This window comes from Nansenia antarctica (genome assembly GCF_963989245.1).
Source record: "Nansenia antarctica genome assembly, chromosome: 17".
NCBI lineage: Eukaryota > Metazoa > Chordata > Actinopteri > Argentiniformes > Microstomatidae > Nansenia > Nansenia antarctica.
Window position 1 is genome coordinate 4,430,343 of NC_137687.1, and position 22,338 is coordinate 4,452,680.

Genomic DNA, 22,338 nt, shown 5'->3' on the forward strand with positions numbered 1-22,338 from the left:
AAGTTTGAACACCGGAGAATTAAGTTTGAACGCACCTTTATTGTACACAGAGAGATAACCACCTGATCATACTATATCATACTAGTCGATCGAAACATTTGTTATATCGTTGCACTTGATGGCGTCAGGCAAAAGCAATAAGTCGGGTCTGCGCTCAGATGCAAAGAAACAAGACGACGGAATGAAGTCTAAAATGGACACTGACACTTTGGTTGAAGGTGAGGAACCTAATAGGAACCAGGACATCTTAAGTGCAATTCAGAGTATGGAAACAAGGATCTCCAACAACATCAAAGGTTTGGAGGACACCATTGCTGACAAGGTGGCCGCTGCCGTCAGAGAGAAGATGGAAGATATCCGTCGAGAATGAATGTTTTTATTTGAATGTTTTACCAATTTACTTAATTTTAGTTGCAGTGTTTCTGCTACGGATTCATATGTTGATTTTAAAGTTTTGATAAAAATAAAGATTTGGTTTTAATTCAACGGGTGGAGGGTTGGAGGAGGCCTTTCAAGAGGAAAAGGAAGCCTTTCCTTGGATTTTAAACTCTTCCTGAGCCTCACCCACAGACTGGAATATACAGCCGACGCCCGGACTCCCTGAAAAAAGGAGAGAGACTATCAAGACAAGTCTTCACTGAACAACAAGGCGGTAAGAACCCACTCTGGGCAGTTACACCTCAACTGCTCGGGGCCCACCTGTTGAATTTAACCATGTATGAATGCCATAACAAATTCACTGCACTAACCATACTGTATATACACAGATAATCAACAGGTACCACATATGGCTGCCCAACACTGTCCTAGCACTATCAGACCCCATTTTCCTCCCTCCCTCCTGTCCTCCAGAGATGCTAGACATGGATATGGGCCAGCACATGCAGCCACCCAACACTATCATCAACCCATTAGACCCCCTTATCCTCAACCCATTAGACCCCTTCTCCCTCCTTCCCTCTAGAAATACACACACTGCACGACCTAGTCAACAGCCACCACTGGCAGCTACTCGAACCTGTCCTCACCTCACTAGACAGCGTCCCCCTTCCTCACTCCCCCTTCTCAGTAACACACACAGCCGCCAACCACCTGATGAGGCCACCCGTCAGAAGGCTAAACTATATTTTAAATTGTTGCAAGCCATCCACCACAAAGACATCACAGACATAGCCCTCTCTACAGATACATTTCCTCCAGGTATGATGAGACAAGTTAACAAATTAACAGACTTCATCAAACCTACTTCCCCCTCTACAGATACCAAGGCACACATTACAAACAACACAAATGTATGGATGAAAAACAACATGATCATCTTACAGACACATTATCAGACAGTCATTCAATCGACTTTACACTCAGCACTACCATTCAACACAACTGCACTAGAAATAGCCATAGGCTGGGCCCACAAGCGGTACATGAATAGATTAAAACCTAGCACTATTCACACAGCAAGCACATTATTGACCCCAGACACACTTCCCCCCTCCAGTGTAACCCCCACTCCATCCAACCCATCTTCTACAGAGTCCCTCCACCCAGACCAGATGAGAGATAGCCGGCGCCCACACCAACCCCACCTAGAAAAGGATCCTGCCATGCACCTAGATCCCATTCCATCACAGAATTCCCCTTCAGCAAACACCTCTTCCGGTCACAACACTTCCCCAACCATGAGGGTTTCCATTGCACCACCCCTCAGTCTTATTGATTCCCCCCCCCCCCCCTAACACAACCACAGAAGTCTGCTCCAGGGAAACATTTTTACATTTACATTTTTGGCATTTAGCAGACGCCCTATTCCAAAGCGACTTACAATCAATACATTTGAATACTAAGCATGTGAATCATCAATCCACCATTCTTGGCAGGAAGAGTAATCTAGCTCAGGCCCGGGGCCACTGATAGAAGGAGAAACCTTCTTCTACCACCTTCTTCTAAAACCTTTTTTGGAACATCCAAATCCATCACTCACAACCCTCACCCCAGAACTACAGCAAGCTACAGTCACATCACCCATAACCCAGACATATATACACACACAAGAACATTCCCCTCCTCTTCAAAGAGACATGACATCACTCAACACCAACACGCTCCCTGACCTGCTTCCTTCTCTACCAAGCAGAACGGGGAACCGAAGCTCGACCCCCATCCACAGCCAGCCACTTCCCCAGAGACCTGTCAGAAGAGTCATACATACTCCACAGGTTCATCTCAAACAATCTAGCCAACCAACAACCGTAAGCCCTACCACCCCCCCATCCATTTCCCACAACACCTCAATAGTAACATGGTATTACATATTAACGACATAATCTCATCCCTTTCCCCCACAGGAGACGTTGAGCGGATGGTTGGTCCTGGGGCCGGGCAAGGGAAAAAGCTCCCGGGAGTAGGGGTGGGCATCAATGATCGACGATCGATAATTGATCGATAAGGATCTTGGTCGATCACAAAATATTTTGCTCGATAATCGTTAATATATATATATATTTTTTTTTTTATAAAAAATGTAATAATAATGGAAATTAGTTTGTCCACGTGTCACCAGATTGCGTTCGTCTCTCACCCCTGAACATGTTAACATGATCATCTTTCTGAACAAGAACCAGTAGGCCTGCCGCCTACAGTCTCTCGCTGGAGTTTAAATTTAAGTTAAGCTGGACGCTCTTAAGGACACTACCGTTTTCAGTCATCCTCCTATTTGTGAGTAACTGTTTTTTTACTGCTCCTATGGTGAGTTACTTATTTTCTATATTTTTATTTATAACGTAAAATGTGTTTTTAAGTTAAACAATTTAATCTACTCACTGCCTTGTTTAAGAGGATTGTTATCTGACTGTAGTGTTTAGTTTGAATGTGAATGAATGAATGTGTGCAATAGCAAGGGAAAAAAAAAAAAACGGAGGGTTTTGCTTTGCTCGCTGATTGGCTATAATGTTCTTCTTCTACGTTTTATGTGACAATGTCTTTTTAGTAACAACTTGCGCATTACTAAGTATTTACTAGCTAAGATTGACAAATGATTGGCGTGGTGCAACCGAAATTAGTAAACAACTAGTTTGAAACTAGCTAGTAACTACTAGGGGTTTAGTAACTACTAAATGCCTACACTTAGTAATGACTTACGCCAAATTGGTGCAACCCAGGCCTGGGCCCTAACCCTAACCCTAGCCCTGACCCTGCCACCAACCTTAAGCCTAACCCCAACCCTAGCCCCAACCCCGGCCCTATCCTTGACCCGGGCCCCAACCTTAACCCTAACCCTAGCCCCAACACTACTTCCAACCCTCTTCCTATCCCCAATGCTAACCCTGCTTCCAGTCCTAACCCTCATTCACAGTCACACTCCAAAGACATCATCCCTACAGTCAGCACCTTTCCCCACAGCACCAGGAACCTGCACTTTACCTTAAGACGTCATTTCACTGGTACCCAACAGCCCTATCCCCCTCTTCAACCCTATAGAATAATTTCAGCATTTCGACGCAATAAAAATCTCAAAGATCTCCTTATAAATTCCCAATTTTCCAGGACTCCCTAAAAAAAAAATAGGAGAGAAAAATAGAGAGACACACAGCCCTCTATCACCATAGCAACTAGCAAAGGCTAGAAACACTTGTAAGTGAATCGAAGGAGTAATTAAACATAAAAATAATTTCCCACTGTGTGTGTGTGTATGTTTGTGTGCGTGTGTGTGTGTGTGTGTGTATGCGTGTGTGTGTGTGTGTGCATGTGTGTGTTTTTGGTGTGTGTTTTGTCTGTGCATGTGTATCTTTGTATACATTTGTACTTTTATTCTTCTCTATTTATGTTTGTATACCCAATAAAAAAGATTAATAAACACACACACACACACACAGACACAGACACACACACAAACCACATAGTAACACACACACACACTTCATGGTAACACACACATAAACCACATGGTAACACACACACGCACACACACAGACAGACACACACACCACATGGTAACACAAACACAAACCGCATGGTAACACACACACACACACACGCACACACACAGACAGACACACACACCACATGGTAACACAAACACAAACCGTATGGTAACACACACTGATGCAGTTTTCTCTTTATTTTCTATATGCATCCACTGTCAACTATTTTATTCTTTAAACTTTATTATATCTTATCTTCTCTCTCACTCTCACTCTCACTCTCCCCCCTCTCTCTGTCTTTCTCTCTCCCTTCCCCCTGCTCTCTGCAGGTGGATGTCTTGGTCTCTCCCATGCTTGGCCATGATCCTCTCTCCTCACGTGTAGGCAACGTCATATCAGATGCAGCAGGTCCAGGGCTGAAGGCGATGTTTGCCAGGGAGTCTGGTGCCCTATAAGTCAAATGTCAAATGTGTCAATCATTTTGACTGACAGACAGACTGACTAACAGATTAACTGACTGACTGACTGACTGACTGACTGACTGGCTGACTGGCTGACTGGCTGACTAACTGTGTGACTGACTGACTGACTGATTGACTGACTGACTGACTGACCGACTGTGACTGACTGACTGACTGACTGACTGGCTGACTGATTGACTGACTGACTGACTGACTGACTCACTGACTGACTGACTGACTCACTGACTGACTGGCTGGCTGACTGATTGACTGACTGACTGACTGACTGACCGACTGTGACTGACTGACTGACTGACTGACTGACTGACTGACTGACTGACTGACTGACTGACTGACTGACTGACTGACTGACTGACTGACTGACTGTACTGGTTGATTGCAGAGACCCAGAGAGAGTCTGGAGGACCGACCGTGCCTGGTGACAAGGTCCTGGTGGAGGGTCTGTCTGGGCTGAGCAGTGGCCGTGTGTTCTTCCTCCACTGCACTCGCTGGGACAATAACCCCCAGGGACCAGCAGTACAGGTGAAAAGGCTGCCTGCCTGTGTGTGTTTATGATGTTTTTTGCGAACATGCCATGTGACACGTTCTAGTCTTTTGGTCGGCATGAACCACCGACAACCAATCAAAATGTTCAGACTTTTCTTTTAAAACCACGGAACTACCGGTACGTTTCAATGTTGTTGAGAATCACAACAACACAAACTAGTCGCTAGTCAAGCCCAAAATACTGCAATGAAATGGATTCTGTAGTAACCACTACTTAGGACCCGGGTATAACAAGCAAGGTAGGAACAGACACCGGCAACAGGGAGCAGTTCAGCCTCACCGGCGTATTTAATAAAGAATAATTGGTACAGGGGATAAAGTTAATTCAAATGGCCGTCTGGCGCCTAAAGTGTCCAGGGGGCGTTATGGCTCCACTAGAGGCTCCAGTGCTGGGGCAGCGTGCAGGGTGGGGGGGTGGGGGGTGGGAGGGGGCTCTGTCATAGGTTGGAGGGGCCTGCCGGCTCCCCTCATTGGCTGTCGGGATCTCTCCTCGGGTCTCGTCGGGCTATGCCCTTGATTGGACTGGCGGAAGACAAAACACATAAGTACTCTTGGCCAGAGAATTGCACTGCCGGAGAGACTGGCTCTCACCCTCTTGGTGCATCTGGTAAGTTTCACTGCTCTCTGGGCGTTCTTAATGAAGGTTTGAGTCCAACTTAGGCCCAGTCAGTCCTTTAAGGTCTCCCGGTCGGGACTATACACTCCGAGTGAGGGCTCTGGCTCGTCGTAGGCCGGGGGTAGGTAGGACGGCAGACAGGTTGGCTCCGTCGTAAGTGGGAGGAGCCTGGTGCAGAGGGGCCTGCCGGCTCACCTCAGTGGTTTTCGGGCTTTCATCTTTGACCTTTCAACCTGAGCTGACAGTGGGGGGGGGCGGCTGTGGCTCAGGAGGTAGAGCCACCGTCTAATGATCGCAAGGTTGGCAGATCGGCGGTTCGAGTCCCGGCTGGCCACATGTCGAAGTGTTCTTGGGCTGAAGACACTGAACCCTAAATTGCTCCCAGTGAGCGGGCCGGCGCCTTGCACGGTAGCTTGGCCGCCATTGGTGTGTGAATGGGTGAATGAGAGCGCCTTTGTAAAGCGCTTTGGATGAAGGCGCTATATAGGTGCAGTCCATTTACCATTTACCATTTGATACCTAACTCCCTCCTAGGCTCTGAGGCAGGGTGTGAGGAGGGTCCTGGACTCTTGTGAGAACCGGGGCTTTGGTTCAGTCGCCTTTCCTGTGCTCGGAACCGGCGTTGTTCTGGGCTTTCCTCACAACGTGGCCGTGCAGGTTATGTTGGAGGAGATTCGCACGCACGAGCAGAACCGAGCCAGCAGAACCCCCTTCCTCGTCCGTGTCGTCATCCATCCCAGTGACAGACAGTCTACCAAGGTGAGAAAAGAAGCCTCATCATAAAGGGTGCATGGAACTGTTCACTTAAACCTCCTTTTCTATTGACATCACTGCCATTTCTATGCATAATCGTGAGCTTAGAATGATAAGGTTCTATCTCCGTTTAGGGCAGTTCAGAGATATTGAGCGTCAAAGTTTTTACATTCCATTATGTTTTGTGAGATGGAACCTTTGTATTTTATGAGTTACTAACTAAAAAATGTCAACATTTTAAAAATAACATCACACAGGCATTAATAAACACCTAATGGATCAGATTATGTAAAAAACTCAATTTTAACAAAAATGGAGATAGAACCTTATAATTCTAACGTTACGTAATGTTGACTCCCTTTTGTGTATTGCCTTTTTTTCCGTTCTTCTAATGTACAGGCTTTCCAGGCATCCCAGCGTGCTTTGCATCTCAAGGGGTTCACAAATGACGCTCACCCAATGCAAGGTGAGTTAAGAGATCCTTTTTCATGCATCTACTCTCCATTTTAAATATGATTTTTTTAAGTAATACATTTTTATTTTATAAGGCGCCTTTCATGGCACTCAAGGTCGCCGTACAACAAATGTAAAAACTGTTACAAAATTCAAAATACAAAATACATAGAAATATACAGTATAAACATAGCTAGCAGCAGAGCAGCACGGGAACAGTAAATCAACAGGGATACGCCTGCGTAAACAGGTGAGTTTTGAGGTGGGTTTTGAATGAGGAGATTGAATCAATGTTCCTGATGTCGGGGGGGGGAGGGAGTTCCAGAGGCGAGGGGCGGAGTGGCTGAAGGCTCTAAACCCCATGGTCTCCCCTTTTTTATCCCCTCTCCAGCTTCCTTCTATCGCTATGTCTCCTCCTCTCAGGATGAGGTCACAGCTATGTTGGGCGGAGTCAAGCTGCAGCTGGTGTTTGGTGACATCATCAGTGAAACCACTGACATCATCGTGAACACCACGACGTTCTCTGCCGACCCCTCAGGTAGGCTTTGACAATGATCACCCATCAGCCTATCAACTCACTGTCTACTCTCTGCCCTCTTAACTCCTTCTTCTCTCTGCTGCAGGTGTCTCTAAAGCCATTCTGACTGCTGCCGGGCCCAATGTGCAGGCGGCTTTAGCACAAGGTAATGTGTTATCTTATCAATGGGTGTTATAATAACACATAACCATTAACGTGCAGTGAGGTCATTGGCTGGGTAGGCAGTGAGCTATTTAAAAAAAATCATGCGATTAACGCAGCAGCCAGACTTCAAATGGCATAGTGCATACTATAAAGGCAATCAATAGCCCTTATATCTTTTAAGACCAGAACAGTAGGCAAGGGAAGCAGAACAGCTTGTTAGCCTGGCTACATCCACACAGCCAGTCCTTTTTTTTGTACCATTCCGTTTGAAATGTTCTTACAATCTTCTGTCCCTTCCTTTGGGTTAATTGAGGTCAGGTGTTGCCCTCCCATTTTCAATCACATTTCGTTTTTTGCTCAAAACTGAAGGTTGAAAATCTTTTTAACTGTTGGATATCCATGATGCTGATCTCAAGTTAGCTGGGGAAATTTAGAACCGCGGCGCGAACAGCAGAGGAATGCCGCTACGGCAAGCCAAACGCAAACTGTCAATCATGCTGTCAGAGGCAGCCTGCACGGTGCCTCAGCGTCCATCAATGAAGACAATGTGAGAACAGACTACGCATGCGCAAACCTACGAAACTGTTGGTCTATCACTTCGCATAGCACAGAGGCACTGCCTCAGCCTCTCGCCAGCAATCAGCTAGCTTTGGGAGCAAACTCTCCTGGTGCCAGGGCATGCATTATATTTTTAAAACAACACATTTTACATCATTTATTTTTATTTTAACAACATTTTAACACATTAAAGTTAAGAATAAATAAAATAAAAATATATTTTTGAGATAAAAAAATAATAAAAAAATATTTTAAAAAGACTGATATTCTTTTTCTTTCTTAAATGCCTGGGTGAGGCACTGCCTACCCTGCCTCACCTGACTGCACGCCACTGCACATAACGAATGTTCTCAACTTTCATAGTCACACACATCTTTGACATTAAGGTACAGATTGACCAATCCATTGATGTGGTACATAGTACAAGACATTCACTGTCACCTTCACCTTCTGACACCACTGACACCTTCAAACAAAGTTTGATTATATATCGTTGAGCACGTCTTTTCCCTATTTACAGTATATCCTCTTCCTCTCCACCTGTCTCTTCAGTGGGACCAGACCTGATGCTCACCACAGGGCCTGGCGCCCTGGGCTGCAAGGAAATCATCCATGCCGCCTTCAAATGCGACCCACAGAGGATCAGCAAGGTCTGTGGGAAGATCTTGAAACAGTGTGAGACCAAGGGCCACCGCTCAGCAGCCTTCCCTGCAATAAACACTGGTGTGTATATACAGTATGTCCTCCATTATGTGCACTGGTGAAATTCTTCCCCCATTCCTATAGAATAGAATAGAATAGAATAGACTTTATTGTCCTTGTACAGTTGCCTATACAATGAAATTGTAGTGGTTCTTCTGAAGGTGCAAAAACAGAAAAACATATTCACATATTCACAAACATATACACATATAACATAACATATTACAAATATTACACACTAGACAAATTAAAAAGCGAAAATGCTATAAAACAAGCTAAGAGACAATGAGGTCCGTGGTGTCAAGTGCAAATAAAGACAACTATAACAGACATGAGGTCAGTGGCGTTATAATACTATAATAAAACTGTAAAAATATATAAATGTATAAATAGGCACTTAGAATAGAGTTATTGCACATTTCTATTGCCATATGACTCTTTTTTAATTTGTTAGTGCGCAGTATTAGAAGATGAGATGAAGATATTAAAGTATACACAATTTAGACACACGTCGATATCTGTGTAACTAACCAGAAATAAATTGTCACACTGGTGATTATGTAATACTGGATAGATAAAAATGGCTGTAAAATATTGTTCCTATATTGTTGCTCTCTAGGTGCAGGTGGTATGGACTCTGGTTCTGCCTCTAAGGCGATGTTGGATGGCATGGCATCTGCTGTGAGGGATCTTATTCCAAATGTCCTCTGTCTCATCCGCATCGTCATCCTACAGAAACCCATCTTCCATATATTTAGGTCAGTGCTTAATGTATCCTCTCTAACAGGGGGGGCCTTGGATTTTGCGCTTTTCTTTGTTGTTACATTTGTTTACAAAATGTGCTTGTTTTTTAACCAGTTTCAGTCATGGTATTTTGGTGTTTGACAGCAAAGTAGTTAATTTTGTGAATAATTGTTTGTCACTGTTTGCAGGTCAGAGCTTGAGAGTCGATTAGGAACAATAGCCCCAACTCTCACACTGACAGGTATGGTTGTGGTTATGGTTATGGTTGAGAGAGGTATGGTTTATTTAAAAATATATAGATGTTTTGCCTTGCTGTTCCCTACTCCCTCCTCTCTCATCCTCTCTTCCTTTCCTTTCATCAGAGAGAGCCCTACAGGTGCTCAAGAAGACCCTAGAAAAGGGTTCCAACACCTCCCCCCACTCACCTGGGTCTCACCTCCCCCCTACAGCCCCCCCTGGCTGCACAGTCACCCCCGTGAGGCCACCCCCAGCGGTGCTGTGTGTGGTGGGGCTTGGGACCGGTGCTGTGAGTGGGGCCAAGCGAGAGCTGCAGTCCATCCTGCAGAACCAGCTGACAGAGAGAAAAGTAGAAGCTAAGGATCTGTGGATGCTGGGGGTGACGGAGCTGAACGCTGTCCAGGAGAAAGCCAGAACCCTGGGAGTGAGCCTGGAGCCTGGGAGAGCTCGGGGGGCTCAGGGGGCAGGAGCGGCCAGTGGCGGAGTCGGACCGGGTGAGGATGGGTTCTACGTGCTGAAAGGTCTGAAGGAGGACGTGCTGAGTGTCCGTGAGGTTCTAGACAGAGCGATCAGTGGAGCCCTCCGCAGGGACCTCCGGGAGGGGGACGAGGCTTTGTTGGCTGTCAGCGTCCAGTGGTCCATGGAGGGCCACAGTGGCGACTGGGGGGAGACGGGGCTCCATGCCAACTATCTCCTCGAGCAGGCTCATCTGAGGGGAGATGTGTCAGCAGATGTGGAGGGCCCGGATGGGAACAGGTTTACGGTGAACCTCAGGAACAACACAGCAACAGACTACACAACGGGACGCACCTACGGGGTCAAGAGAGAGGAGGGTGGTGCAAGTATGTCCTATTTCACAGGATTAGATACCTTTAGCAGCATTAATTATATTTTTTATAGATTTGTTTTGTCTTGAAGTAACCCACTTTTTACGTTGGAGATTTAATCTGATAAAATATAATGATCTCTTTTTTACAGTATCTTCAATCTTCAGAACATCATTTCTCTCTACAGTACCACAGTTCAAAACATAACATTTTAGTTCTGTTCATGAACCTACTGTACAGTAACTCTGCAAGTATCGTGAGCTTAGAATTATAAGGTTCTATCTCCGTTTAGGGTAGTTCAGAGATATTGAGCGTCAGTTTTTACATTCCATTATGTTCTGTGAGATGGAACCTTTGTATTTTATTAATTACTAACTCAAAAATGGCAACATTTAAAAAAATAACACCACACAGGCATTAATAAACACCTAATGGATCAGATTATGTAAAAAACTCAATTTTGACCAAAATGGAGATAGAACCTTATAATTCTAACGTCATGAGGTTTCCTTGTCTTGGTTTCAGAGCTGCCATCCTACTGGGATCCTATGGCCCCAGGGGAAACACTGAAGAAAGTGCAGCTGGCAGCTGGCTCACAAGAGTACCAGACAGTGGCACAGGGATTCCAGAGCACCACAGGACAATTCACCATCCGCAAAGTACAAAACAGACATCCAAGACGTATTACAACCAGGGGAGGCTGGTGGAGGCAGAAAGCCTGTCCTCCGATTTCTACCTCCACCATCCTCCCCTGCATACAACAGACAACAGACATTATTGTCATTCACATTCGCATAATGTACAAATGCTTAGTAAATTGAACACCTCATTTTGTCTCTGGATACTAGTATATACAGGAGGTCAAGCTGATGACTATTGTTTAATTGTTTAGTGTCATTTACCCATTGTCTCTTTATCAGATTGAACGCCTGCAGAACATATACCTGTGGCAGGCGTACGCAGTGTTGGAGCGACGCATGCTGACCAAGAACGGACCAGGAGAGGTGGGAGAGAAGAACCTCTACCACGGGACCGCAGTGGCCAACTGTAACCCCATCGAAAACAATGGCTTCAACAGGTCCTATTCTCATAGTAAGGCTTGATTTATCACAATCAATTCTAATTATAGATCATTCCCTCTAGAGGTCACTCTCTCTCTCTCTCTCTCTCTCTCTCTCTCTCTCTCTCTCTCACACACTCTTTTTTCCTCTCTTTACAGCGGCAGCATATGGAGTAGGCGTGTATTTCGCAGTGAAGGCCAGCTATTCAGCCAATCACAGGTATTCTCCTCCTGACAGTTCAGGGCACCAGCGCATCTACGTGGCTCGTGTTTTGGTGGGGCGCTACACCCTGGGTAATCCCACCATGAGGTTCCCCCCCCCTCGATCCTCTAATGATAGCACCGACTGCTATGACAGCCTGGTGGACAACCAACAGACGCCCAGCATGTTTGTCGTCTTCCACGACGACCAGGCCTACCCAGAGTACCTCATCACCTTCAGCTAATAATGGGACGTCTTCAATTATTTCACTCAAGTGAACAGTCTACATACAAATATTTATCAATGGGATTATTGTCACAATCCTTGGTTAACTGTATTGCTAACTGACACAATGATTATCAGAATATATGTGTTGAGCTGCACCCCCAAACCAGTGGCAAAAGCCAAATGAAAATCCTACTTCAACACAGACATTTTAAATGATAGAAATACTGTAAGAGAAAATCCTATTTCTTACCCTACACAGAACAGTGTATCCATTGACTATGATTTAGTAGTTCCACTAACCAAAATTATCAGTTGAATAGTGCCATTTATACGGTACGTCATGTAATGATTTTTTTGAATCCTTTCCTGAAGAGACTTTAAACCTCCCCCTCTTAAGCCGGATGGGCCCATAATTGAATATCAAGGCCTGCGGCCTCGTACCTACGACCGAATCACAGCCGTGCTGATATTCAGTATAACAGCACGACCTCGAGTGTGATATTGCTTTTATACAACAGTTCTACAGCGCCATTTATTAGGTAACAACAATAAATGGGACAAAGGACAACAGATTATAATTTGTTTGTTTATTTAATCATTTATTTTGGTTCCGCCAACAAAAAATAGTTCCGCAACTGAACTTCAACTGGACTGTTGCCTAGTAACCTTAACACAAACATCCGCAGACTAGCTACTTTGTATCGTGTACATTTAATCTGTACGTTTCCATTGTGCAACCAGTGAAATATGACTCGGTTGACAGTCGCTTTGGTGGTATGTGTGAATGCGATCAGATCAGATAGTACTTTGCTCCATCGTTTCCTGTTCTCTGTGGATGGTCTCCAGTAACTTTTTTGCGAGCTTTCAGACCTGCAAAACACATACGTTTTGTTTAGATTGTTATGTTCACTCATTCATTATAAATCACAATTCAGATCGTAATCTCACCTATGCCCGCTCACTGCCATGATCTCCCTCGCCTCGAGTCCCGCATCGGACAGTTTCTGTACAAATGTTATATTTGGAAACATATCCATCTTTGTTTGAAACCAACACACTGATGGATAATCTGATAGATAACGACCGTTAATGTAGTCTAATTAATAGTCATTTAATAGAACACCTGTGTGGCGGAGTGATACATATAGTTAAAAGTCCCAGTGCTGTTATACTGTATATCGGCACTCATGGAATGCCTCTTGTCCAATCAAATTACTTGGTCGGAACTAACTGTTGTATAAAGCACTTTATGAAATGGAGGTTCCTACCCGACACTCGGTTTCAATACAAACATCTTGTTACTGTCAGGGTTGTTCTTGCGAAATGGACTCACAGATTTTTGCCTTTCTGTCTCTGGTAGTTGCCTCTTCGAATTGTGTGTGCGTGCAGAATCACAGTTAATGTCAGACACTATGCAAGTCCATTTCAGGAGTTGTTTGGAACTTCAAACTGAATTTTCACAGCACTGGCCAGTGCTGCCACATTTCCAACTAATTTATGCCCTGATCTTTTAATATTAGCTGATATAATGATAATTATGTTAATATGTATGAGGATATAATAACCTTGATTGCTTTGGCTACTCTGCGGAGAGTTGATATTGTTTACTTAATTGCCTTAAACGTACATTATGCCTGTGTGTTGGTTTCTTGTTTGTTCAAATATGGGTAAGATTAAGATAAATTAAGTATGATTAATCATCATTTATTTGATAATACTTTACATAATATACAATAAGTCATATTCCTTGCTGTAATGACATGAGCAGATTATTGTCCAGAGAAGTGGTGGTTCTGTGAAAGTGTTGTTTCAATAAAGTAGAAAGAACTACTGCATACTTCTGTTGCCCACGTCATTCAAGTTCATGTGTGAATTGATAAAGATTCAAGATTCAAGATAGCTTTATTGTCTGTCACATACAGTAGTGACAGAAATACTCCTTCGACAGGCTCCATAAAGTGCAGCTCAAGAATACATTTCCACATTTAAAACACACATAGGTCACATACATTAATACATACAATAAAAACAGACAGACAAAGCAGTGTTTCTAAAATGTAGTGCCTATTTAAAAAGTCCAGTCATAATAATAATAATAATGAATTTATTTCATTCACATGACATGTTATTTGTTATTTGACCTCTGAATTGCTTGATGAACTGTAGTTTATAAAGCTAAAATAATAACACACAGTAGATTACAAAGTTAATGAAAAACACATTATACAATAATAATGCCTTAGGCTAGTCACAATAAAAGGCCACTCTAAAATGTGCAGTTTTATCTCACAGCACAATGCCACATGTCGCAAGTTTTGAGGGAGGGTGGCCTTATTGTGACCAGCCTAAGGCACACCTGTGCAATAATCATGCTGTCTAATCAGCATCTGGATATGCCACACCTGTCAGGTGGATGGATTATCTCGGCAAAGGAGAAGTGCTCACTAACACAGAGTTAAACAAATGGTGAGAAATAGGCCTTTTGTGTACATAGAAAAGGTCTTTGGTCTTTGATTTCAACTCGTGAAATTTAACTGAATTTTCACAGCACTGGCCAGTGCTGCCAGATTTCCAACTAACTTATGCCCTGACAGCGCAACATGTCAGGGCACACATGTCAAAATGATCTGTACTTCAAGGTGTTTTTTCCATGCTCTAGTGTGGAGGCTTTAAATGCCACAGTTGGCCTGGCGCTTGCGAAAATATAAATGCATCCACAATGTTATTTGACCCATTGCAGTATATGTTGGCTGTGTAAGGCATTTAAACAAGAAAAAACATATTTTATGATTCCACGTACAGACAAGGTTATTGAGGAAGTAGAGCAGTAACATATACCGTCATCTACAGTGTTTTATTAGGTAAGGCAATCACTTCTCACATGCAACTCACTGATTAGGAGAGAGTGTAATTACTAACAGAAATTATTAATAAACCAAAGAGTAATTCAGTATTGTATTAATGGAGCCTAACTTACCTTGTCACCTGAACAAACATTTTTTTGCATTGTTATCGACCAACTGTTCAGTCTTTTCAAAGTATCTTATGTTATCTTGTGTCTTTTTGGTGACCCACTAAATGTATAATGATTTCCTCTCTGGTCTATTATATGCAGTGATATGCAGGAGGACCCAGAGTGTATTGCAACTGAATCCTCCTGACCTAGTAGCTATGAATAGCAGCTTGTTTACGTTTGAAGCCTGCCTATAAAGGAGAGAGAGAGATAGAGAGAGAGAGAGAGCTCTGAATTGAGTTGTTGTTGTTGTTGTTGAGTAAGAACTGGACAAACCTAGAAAGACAGAAACTGTGGGTTGTTACTCTGTATTATGCTTTCAGACCAATGGTAAATAGAGTGTGATAGACAGACAGACAGACAGACACACACACTAGAGAGGCATAAAGAAGTGTTTGAGGTCTGAACAGCCATGGAGATGACTCCGCGATGTGTGCCCATGGAATGTGAGGAACGATGGAGGAGAGACAAAGAGAGGAGGAGAATAATGATCAAAGAGGGAGGGGAGAGGATAGAGGAAGACGACAGGAACTTAAAATGGATCATGGCCTACAACAACAGGAGAATGGGAGTGAGAGAGGATGAGGAGAAAGAGGGAGCAAAGGTAACGAGGAGGAATTACAGCGCGATAAGCCAGACGGAAGAGGAGGATGCCGAGATGGGTGAAGGTTTAGTTAAGGAAGAGAAGATCCTTACATACAACAGAGACACCTATCCTAGAGAGGTGTTCCAGGCCCTGGTGGAACTCAGGGACTGCTCTCTCCTCACTGATTTTGACCACTGAAAATGGGCCGAGCATCAACGCACACTCCCCTGTCCTGGCTGCTGTTAGCTCCCTTATCCACCACAAACTGCAGGAGAGGGATGGAGAGAGGGAGAGGAGAAGAAGAGAGAGCGAAAGTGATAGCACAACCTCCCAGAGACAGATGTCCATTGGCCTGGGTCCTGAGGTGGGGTGTGTGGGTCTGACAGGGGTGCTGGAGTTTGCATATACTGGGGCCATAGGAGCTCTGAGCAGAGACACACTGGCCCAGATACAGGCTGCAGCTCACGCACTAGGGGTCGCCAGAGTTCTGGATCTCTGCAGTGAGGAGGAGGAGAGAATGAAGAATGGAGGAGGGGGAAAGAAAGAGAGGAAGATCTCTGTTGCGGAACAGATGAAGGTCAGCCTTCAGGTTATCAGACAGCTGTGGACAGAGAGAGTGGGCTGTGATGTGGAGCTGGAGGCTGATGGGACATCATTCCATGGTGGGTAGACTAAACAACGTTTACATTAATTAATTATTTTCTAAATAAAAGTCTGAACATGATTGGTTGCTGAGTTGTTCTCGCTTTCACCAGCTGCTGTCACATATTCTAAAAGATCCTGCTTTCTCTTTCCAAGTCCACAGAGTTGTCCTGGCTGCCAGCAGTGACTACTTCCGGGGCATGTTCACCAGCGGGATGAGGGAATCCCAGCAGCCCTGTGTGGCCCTCCCCTTCCTGGCTGCCTCTGAGCTGGAGGCTCTGATTGGATGCTCCTACAGTGGGGCCCTCCACCTCAGCTGGGGGTGTGTCTTTGAGATCACCTGCACCGCCCTCCAGCTCCAGTTCCAGCCCGCCCTCTCGCTCTGCCTCAACTTCCTGCAACAGGAAATGGATGCCGAATCCTGCCTGGATGTGGCGTCTTTCGCCGAGGCTTACGGGTTGGCGGAGCTCCTTGAGTCGGCCGACGACTTTGTCTTGAGGCACTTCCAAGAGGTGGCAGCCACCGCTAAGTTCAAGGATATACCAGCAGATAAACTGCTCGATATCCTCCGTTGTGACGCCCTCTGTGCTCCCTCCGAGTTGGCTGTGTTCCGAGCTGTGGTTGACTGGGTGGAGGCTGCCCCAGAGGAGAGGCGTAGCCAGGCAGGGGAGCTGATGAAGGGGGTCCGTTTCCCACTCATGACCTTCAGAGAGTTTAGGGAGGTCCGGGCCGTTAACCTACGCATGGAGTGCAGCGGAGGAGACATGGAATTGGACCTGTATGGATCTGCCCTGAGAGAGTTTGGCTTCAGTCTGCCTGAGACCCAGGACCAGTGCCGGATCAGATTCCCCAAAGATGCCCTGGTTCTGGTTGGGGGGGACCAGCTCAACCCTGACGAGGGCTACCGTCTTCCCAGCAGGCAGCTGTGGTTTGCTAACACTCTGCGCAGTAGCACAGGGCTGCTGAAGCAGATGGAGTGGAGGATGCTGGGAGAGATGCCGGAGAAACCAAGGTTTAGGCACGGCGTGGGGGTGATTGAGGGGAGGCTGTATATGGTCGGAGGATGTGACTTCTACGCCAATACTGACACAATGAAATCTGCCTACAGGTGAAGGAAGCGAAAGACCAGTCACAAATAAATATAAATAAATAAAGGTTTTTTATTGAACTGAACTGAAACTGAACTATTTTTTCTCTCTTTTTTCCTCATTCTCTTTCTCTCTCTCTGTCTCTCTCTTTCTGTGTGTCAACCCCCACACCCACCACCTCTCCCCCCACCACACACACACACACACACACACACACACACACACACACACACACACACACACACACACACACAACATACAATTAGATATGACCCCATGCAGGACAGCTGGCAGAGGCTGGCTGACATGCAGGAGAACAGAAGTAACTTAACGGTGGTAGTGCGGAGAGATCGCCTCTACGCAATCGGAGGAGACAAAGTCATCAACATCAACCTAGACAGTGTGGAGGTCTATGACCCTGACTCAGACTCCTGGAGGTAAGATAGAAGAGAATAACAGAGCTGAGAGATGGAATTAATTAAATGAAACGTGTAACACAAGTTCGTTCTCAATCAATAAATTAAGTGCTGTTTGACATGATGAAAAGTGCTGTTTTTTGTTTTAAATAAAAATGCATTTTCGCTATTATTAAAAAGCTGAAAACTAAACATCAAGAGAGGGGTTTCTCAGTTCATGAATGTCTCTTTCTACCATCAGCTTATTACTCTCTTTTTTCAGCTTCGCCCATCCTCTGGACCAGGCATTGAGTGGCCACGCTGCTACAGTGTGGGACGGGGAGATCTTCATCTCAGGGGGGTTTAACTGTGAGTACCAGTGTCTGGTGTCCATGTTCCTGTACCACCCCGAGAGAGGAACCACCTACCTGTCTGACATGAACCAGGACAGGGCCCAGCACTGCATGGAAAATCTGGGCGGCCATCTCTGTGTGGTTGGAGGAATGTGTAACCTGCGCAAGTTCTACACAAACCAACTAGCTTGTGAGGTCTACGACCCTGTGGCTGACTCCTGGAGTGCCCTCACGTCCCTCTCCATCCCCCACGTTGGCGCAGCCTCTGTGGTCCTGGAGGAGAAGCTCTATGTGCTGGGTGGATACTGCCAGGAGGCGTACAGTGAGTCCAGGCTGGTGCATCGCTATGATCCCACCAGCCAGTGCTGGATGAGCATGGGCAAGATTCCTGGACCTAACACTGATATACGTGCCTGTCTGTTACACCTGCCCGCCCACGTAAGACAGTGAGAACTCAATCCACCCCCTAACCCAATGCCAAGTTTTATCAGACGGTGACCTGAGAGCGAGTTTGCAGGGTGGGATAGAGAGCTATTACATTACGGTAAAGTTGGTTTTTTATGAAGTGTGAAACGGTACATTTCTGGGTAATGTCAGCTTTAAAGATTATTGTCGGGAATCAACTTGTCTTCCTGAAACCTTTTCAGCATTGTACTTTGTTATTTAATATCATTATCTTAAAGCTTTTGTTATATATGGGCCATTCTACTGAATCTGCTGTCCCACACAAAAAAAAACTATTTAGCAAAACAATTAAGAATTCAGACCTTAGATATTTACTAAGATTGTGTTATGATCTATTTAAACACAAAACAGCTCTATTTAAACACAAGACGGTTCACAGCTTAAAGATCTTGCTTGCAGCATAAACCTTTCACAATTGATTTTAGAACCAACTAGACCAAACCTCAACGATGACTCGAAATCTACATTATTAGACTTAATTTTAACAAATAAGGCCAGCAAATATACTAGTGGTGTCTTTGACCTGGGAGTCAGTGATCATTGTCCTGTTGCCTGTGTGAGAGATGTGAGGTTAAAGAAGACTACATCTCAGGTGATAACCAAGAGGAACTTCAAACGCTTTGATGCAGAGTTGTTCCTGAGGGAGCTGGATGGCTGCGACTAGGGTTGCGTGGGCTCTTTCGATGTCATTGAGGACGCTCTCGAATCCTTTATATGTACATTTAATTGCGTTGTGGATAGGCACGCCCCTTTTAAAACCACTAGGATAAAAAATAGAGTAGTGCCTTGGTTTACTCATGAGCTATCTACCCTCTTTAATAACAGAAATAGTGCCTGGTCCCGTGCCAGACGTACTGGTGTCCCCCAACACTGGCTGTACTTCAGGCAGCTCAGAAACAAGTGCACTTCAGCTGTAAGGAAGGCTAAATCCGAATATTTCCTGAATCTGATAACCACCTCATACTCTAACCATGCCAAATTCTGGAATGCAATTAATTTGACTAAAAATCGTCCTTCCAGTGCTCTGCCCCTTAGTATTAATGTAAATGACTGTGATCTCTGATCCTAGCGACATTCGCCTTGCTTTTAATAAACACTTCTCTGAAGCTGGTCACCTATTTGATAGGTTGTACCCTGGACACCCCTCTATGGTGGTTTCTGATGATACTGCCCTTGTGGACCGTGTCCCCCTTTTCACCTTTCAACCATTCACTTCCGCGGAGGTCCTCAAGGTTTTTTTAGAAACTATTGACTAAACAATTTTTCATAAAATTGGCTGTGCCAATTATCAGCGTGCCTCTAACTTACATTTTTTCAATTATTTCCATTTCCTCTGGTGTATTTCCGTTGGTCTGGAAGTCTGCACGAGTCATTCTTTCACACAAAGGGGGTGATAGGGCTGATCCGGATAACTATCGACCGATCTCCACTCTCCCATGCCTGTCTAACGTACTTGAGACCTTGGTCAATTCTCAATTGAAACGCTTTCTTTCAGTATTTATTTAGGTAAATAGTTGTCTGACTATTTGGTGATGTAGGACAACCACCTGGTTCATACCTCAGCAAATCTGAAGAGGAAAAGAGTGATCATTCTCAAGTTATGGGCTTTTTTGTCACCTTCCCCATATTCGGCCTGGTCTAATTTGGCTCTTTTTCAGGGATTGGGGTAGCTCTAAAGAACAACCCAAAAAACATATTTTCCCCACAAATTTTTTTGGGACAACAATCAATTTCATTAATGGGAGACCCTAAAGATAAGAAAAATCATTGTTGTCATTTGTTCTACCTCGGGTAGGGGTATCTCGAAATCTGAGGGCCCTTCCTGCTAGACTAGAGGCTGTTAACAACTTTTGACTTCAGTTCATGCAACAAATGTCCCCTTTGGCATGCAAGTACCTTATGTTCCCAGAGATCTCCAAAACCACAGACCAGTGAAAACTGCAGCTGTGCTGGATGGTGCTGTACTTGTTCAAATGCTTCGTCCTGGAAGTGCCGTGACCATTGGACACTACTTTACAGATGTGTTTGCACCTCATGGTTTGCTTAGGTTGCACCTGATTGGTCTAAATATAATGCTACTAAAGGACACATGTAACATTATGCAAGTAACTGGACCTCTTAAAACAATTTAAAATAAAAGATTTGGAAAATCACCTTGATGACACTTAATTTCTAATGGAATTTGCATATTTTACCCCAGATTGTCATGCTAAGAAGAAAACTATTGGGTTTTCATCCTTGAACCCTATTTCATTGGATTCCCTGACCCCACAAATGTACAGTTTGACAAATGGGTCACTTCAACACTTTCTTTTTTGAGACACTAGGTGGCATTAGATTCAGTCTCGACACAATCATTTGAACAGTATGGTATATCTAAAGGTAGGCCACTATGCAGGGCCAGGAGTGTTTCCTGACCCAGACAAACTCCAGGGCTGATTCATAGGCTATAGACTGGTTCAGTTCAAGTCACATGGTCAGGTTTCTGATCATCAGTCTGCAATGTAAGCATTCAATAATATCATATAAAGCATTCAAATATATAATAACATTATTATTATAAAGACAGCAGGGATGGGATGCCAGATAAATACATATATTTATTGTCTATGTGAAAGTCTTCTAAGAGCTTGTGAATAAATCATGATTGGAAAGAGACACATTCAAGAGTGTATTTTAAAGAGTCTTTAATACATATATAGGAATTGGGGAACCAGCAAGACAAAAAAATGCAGACTCAAAAAACTTTTCTGAAAAATATAGAATATATTCAGAAGATCAATGTTAAAAGAACATGCCATAACAGAACTAAGGAGAGTATAGTGCAAATGCTAAATTGAGAATGCTTCTCTATTTAAATTAAAGATTACTTTTTTTTTTTTAAACAAAAAAACCAATAACAGCTAGACATTCATATCCTGGCAATGACAACTTTCCTCATCAATACAAAGGGACACATTTTAATGTGTTTACACTGAGAATACGAAATGTGTAAATAAAAGTTACATACTGTATGAAGCTCTCCCTAATGAATGTCTATCTACTTAACTAAACCTGTGAGTGAAGATGACTTAGTCACTCCCCAGCAAGTTGTTGGCAGAATGATCACATGACTTCATAGCCACTGCGAATGCCTCTCATCAGCATGCAGTCAAATACGAGGCCCATGATCTAGAGTAAAAAAATAAAACAGTAAGCAAACTAGCCGTGTGTGTGTGTGTGTGTGTGAGTTTACTCCTGTCCTACCCCTAGAATAATTATCACAAACAGAGTTTATTCCTGTCCTATCGGTTTTAAATGTTTTTCGTAGGATTCCTTTTTTAATGTATTTGTCTAACTGTCATTTTCTCCTAGGGAAAAGGGAAGGAAGGGCTGCTCAGGGTGTTAAATGTTTTAAGGATGTGTTCCAAGTTTCCCCTGGCAAGGGTTCATTCATGTGTACTTTTGAAAATAAAACCCAATCCAACGGGCACAGGGTTTAAATCAAGGGCACAGGGTTTAAAGGGCACAGGGTTTAAATCAAAGAAGTACAGCAAAACATTTTATTTTTTTTAGCACTTTACATTTTGCTTCAGTAACCAAACTGGCTGACAGTAAAATATTACTTACACATTTCCCAGGGAAGGGTCTTTGGAGCACGTAGTCCAGGGATAAGGTTGTTAGTAGTGCTCAACTCGGGCCTGTAAAGGAGGATCAGTTTGTTAGGATAGAAGGAAGGTGTTCTCAGCCCTGTAAAGGAGGATAGAAGGAAGGTGTTCTCAGCCCTGTAAAGGAGGATAGAAGGAA

General features: G+C 44.1%; 1 protein-coding gene and 1 pseudogene across 2 annotated transcripts; both read left to right on the forward strand.

Moving 5' to 3' along the window:
- Window positions 1-265: 265 nt before the first annotated feature.
- On the forward strand, window positions 266-12,026 carry LOC308172817 (protein mono-ADP-ribosyltransferase PARP14-like; the record flags this gene model as incomplete). Its single annotated transcript, XM_080547766.1, has 14 exons — window positions 266-334; window positions 4,250-4,364; window positions 4,785-4,924; window positions 6,099-6,323; window positions 6,717-6,783; window positions 7,162-7,308; window positions 7,394-7,453; window positions 8,563-8,733; window positions 9,332-9,470; window positions 9,645-9,697; window positions 9,819-10,535; window positions 11,046-11,179; window positions 11,441-11,612; window positions 11,740-12,026. 14 exons carry the CDS (start codon window positions 266-268, stop codon window positions 12,024-12,026), a joined length of 2,496 nt encoding a protein of 831 aa, XP_080403892.1.
- Window positions 12,027-15,435: 3,409 nt separating this feature from the next.
- Window positions 15,436-18,537, forward strand: LOC308172818 (kelch-like protein 33; annotated as a pseudogene). Its single transcript has 4 exons — window positions 15,436-16,271; window positions 16,408-17,359; window positions 17,606-17,776; window positions 18,018-18,537. The product of its transcript is annotated as a kelch-like protein 33 (transcript).
- The last annotated feature ends 3,801 nt before the right edge of the window (window positions 18,538-22,338 follow it).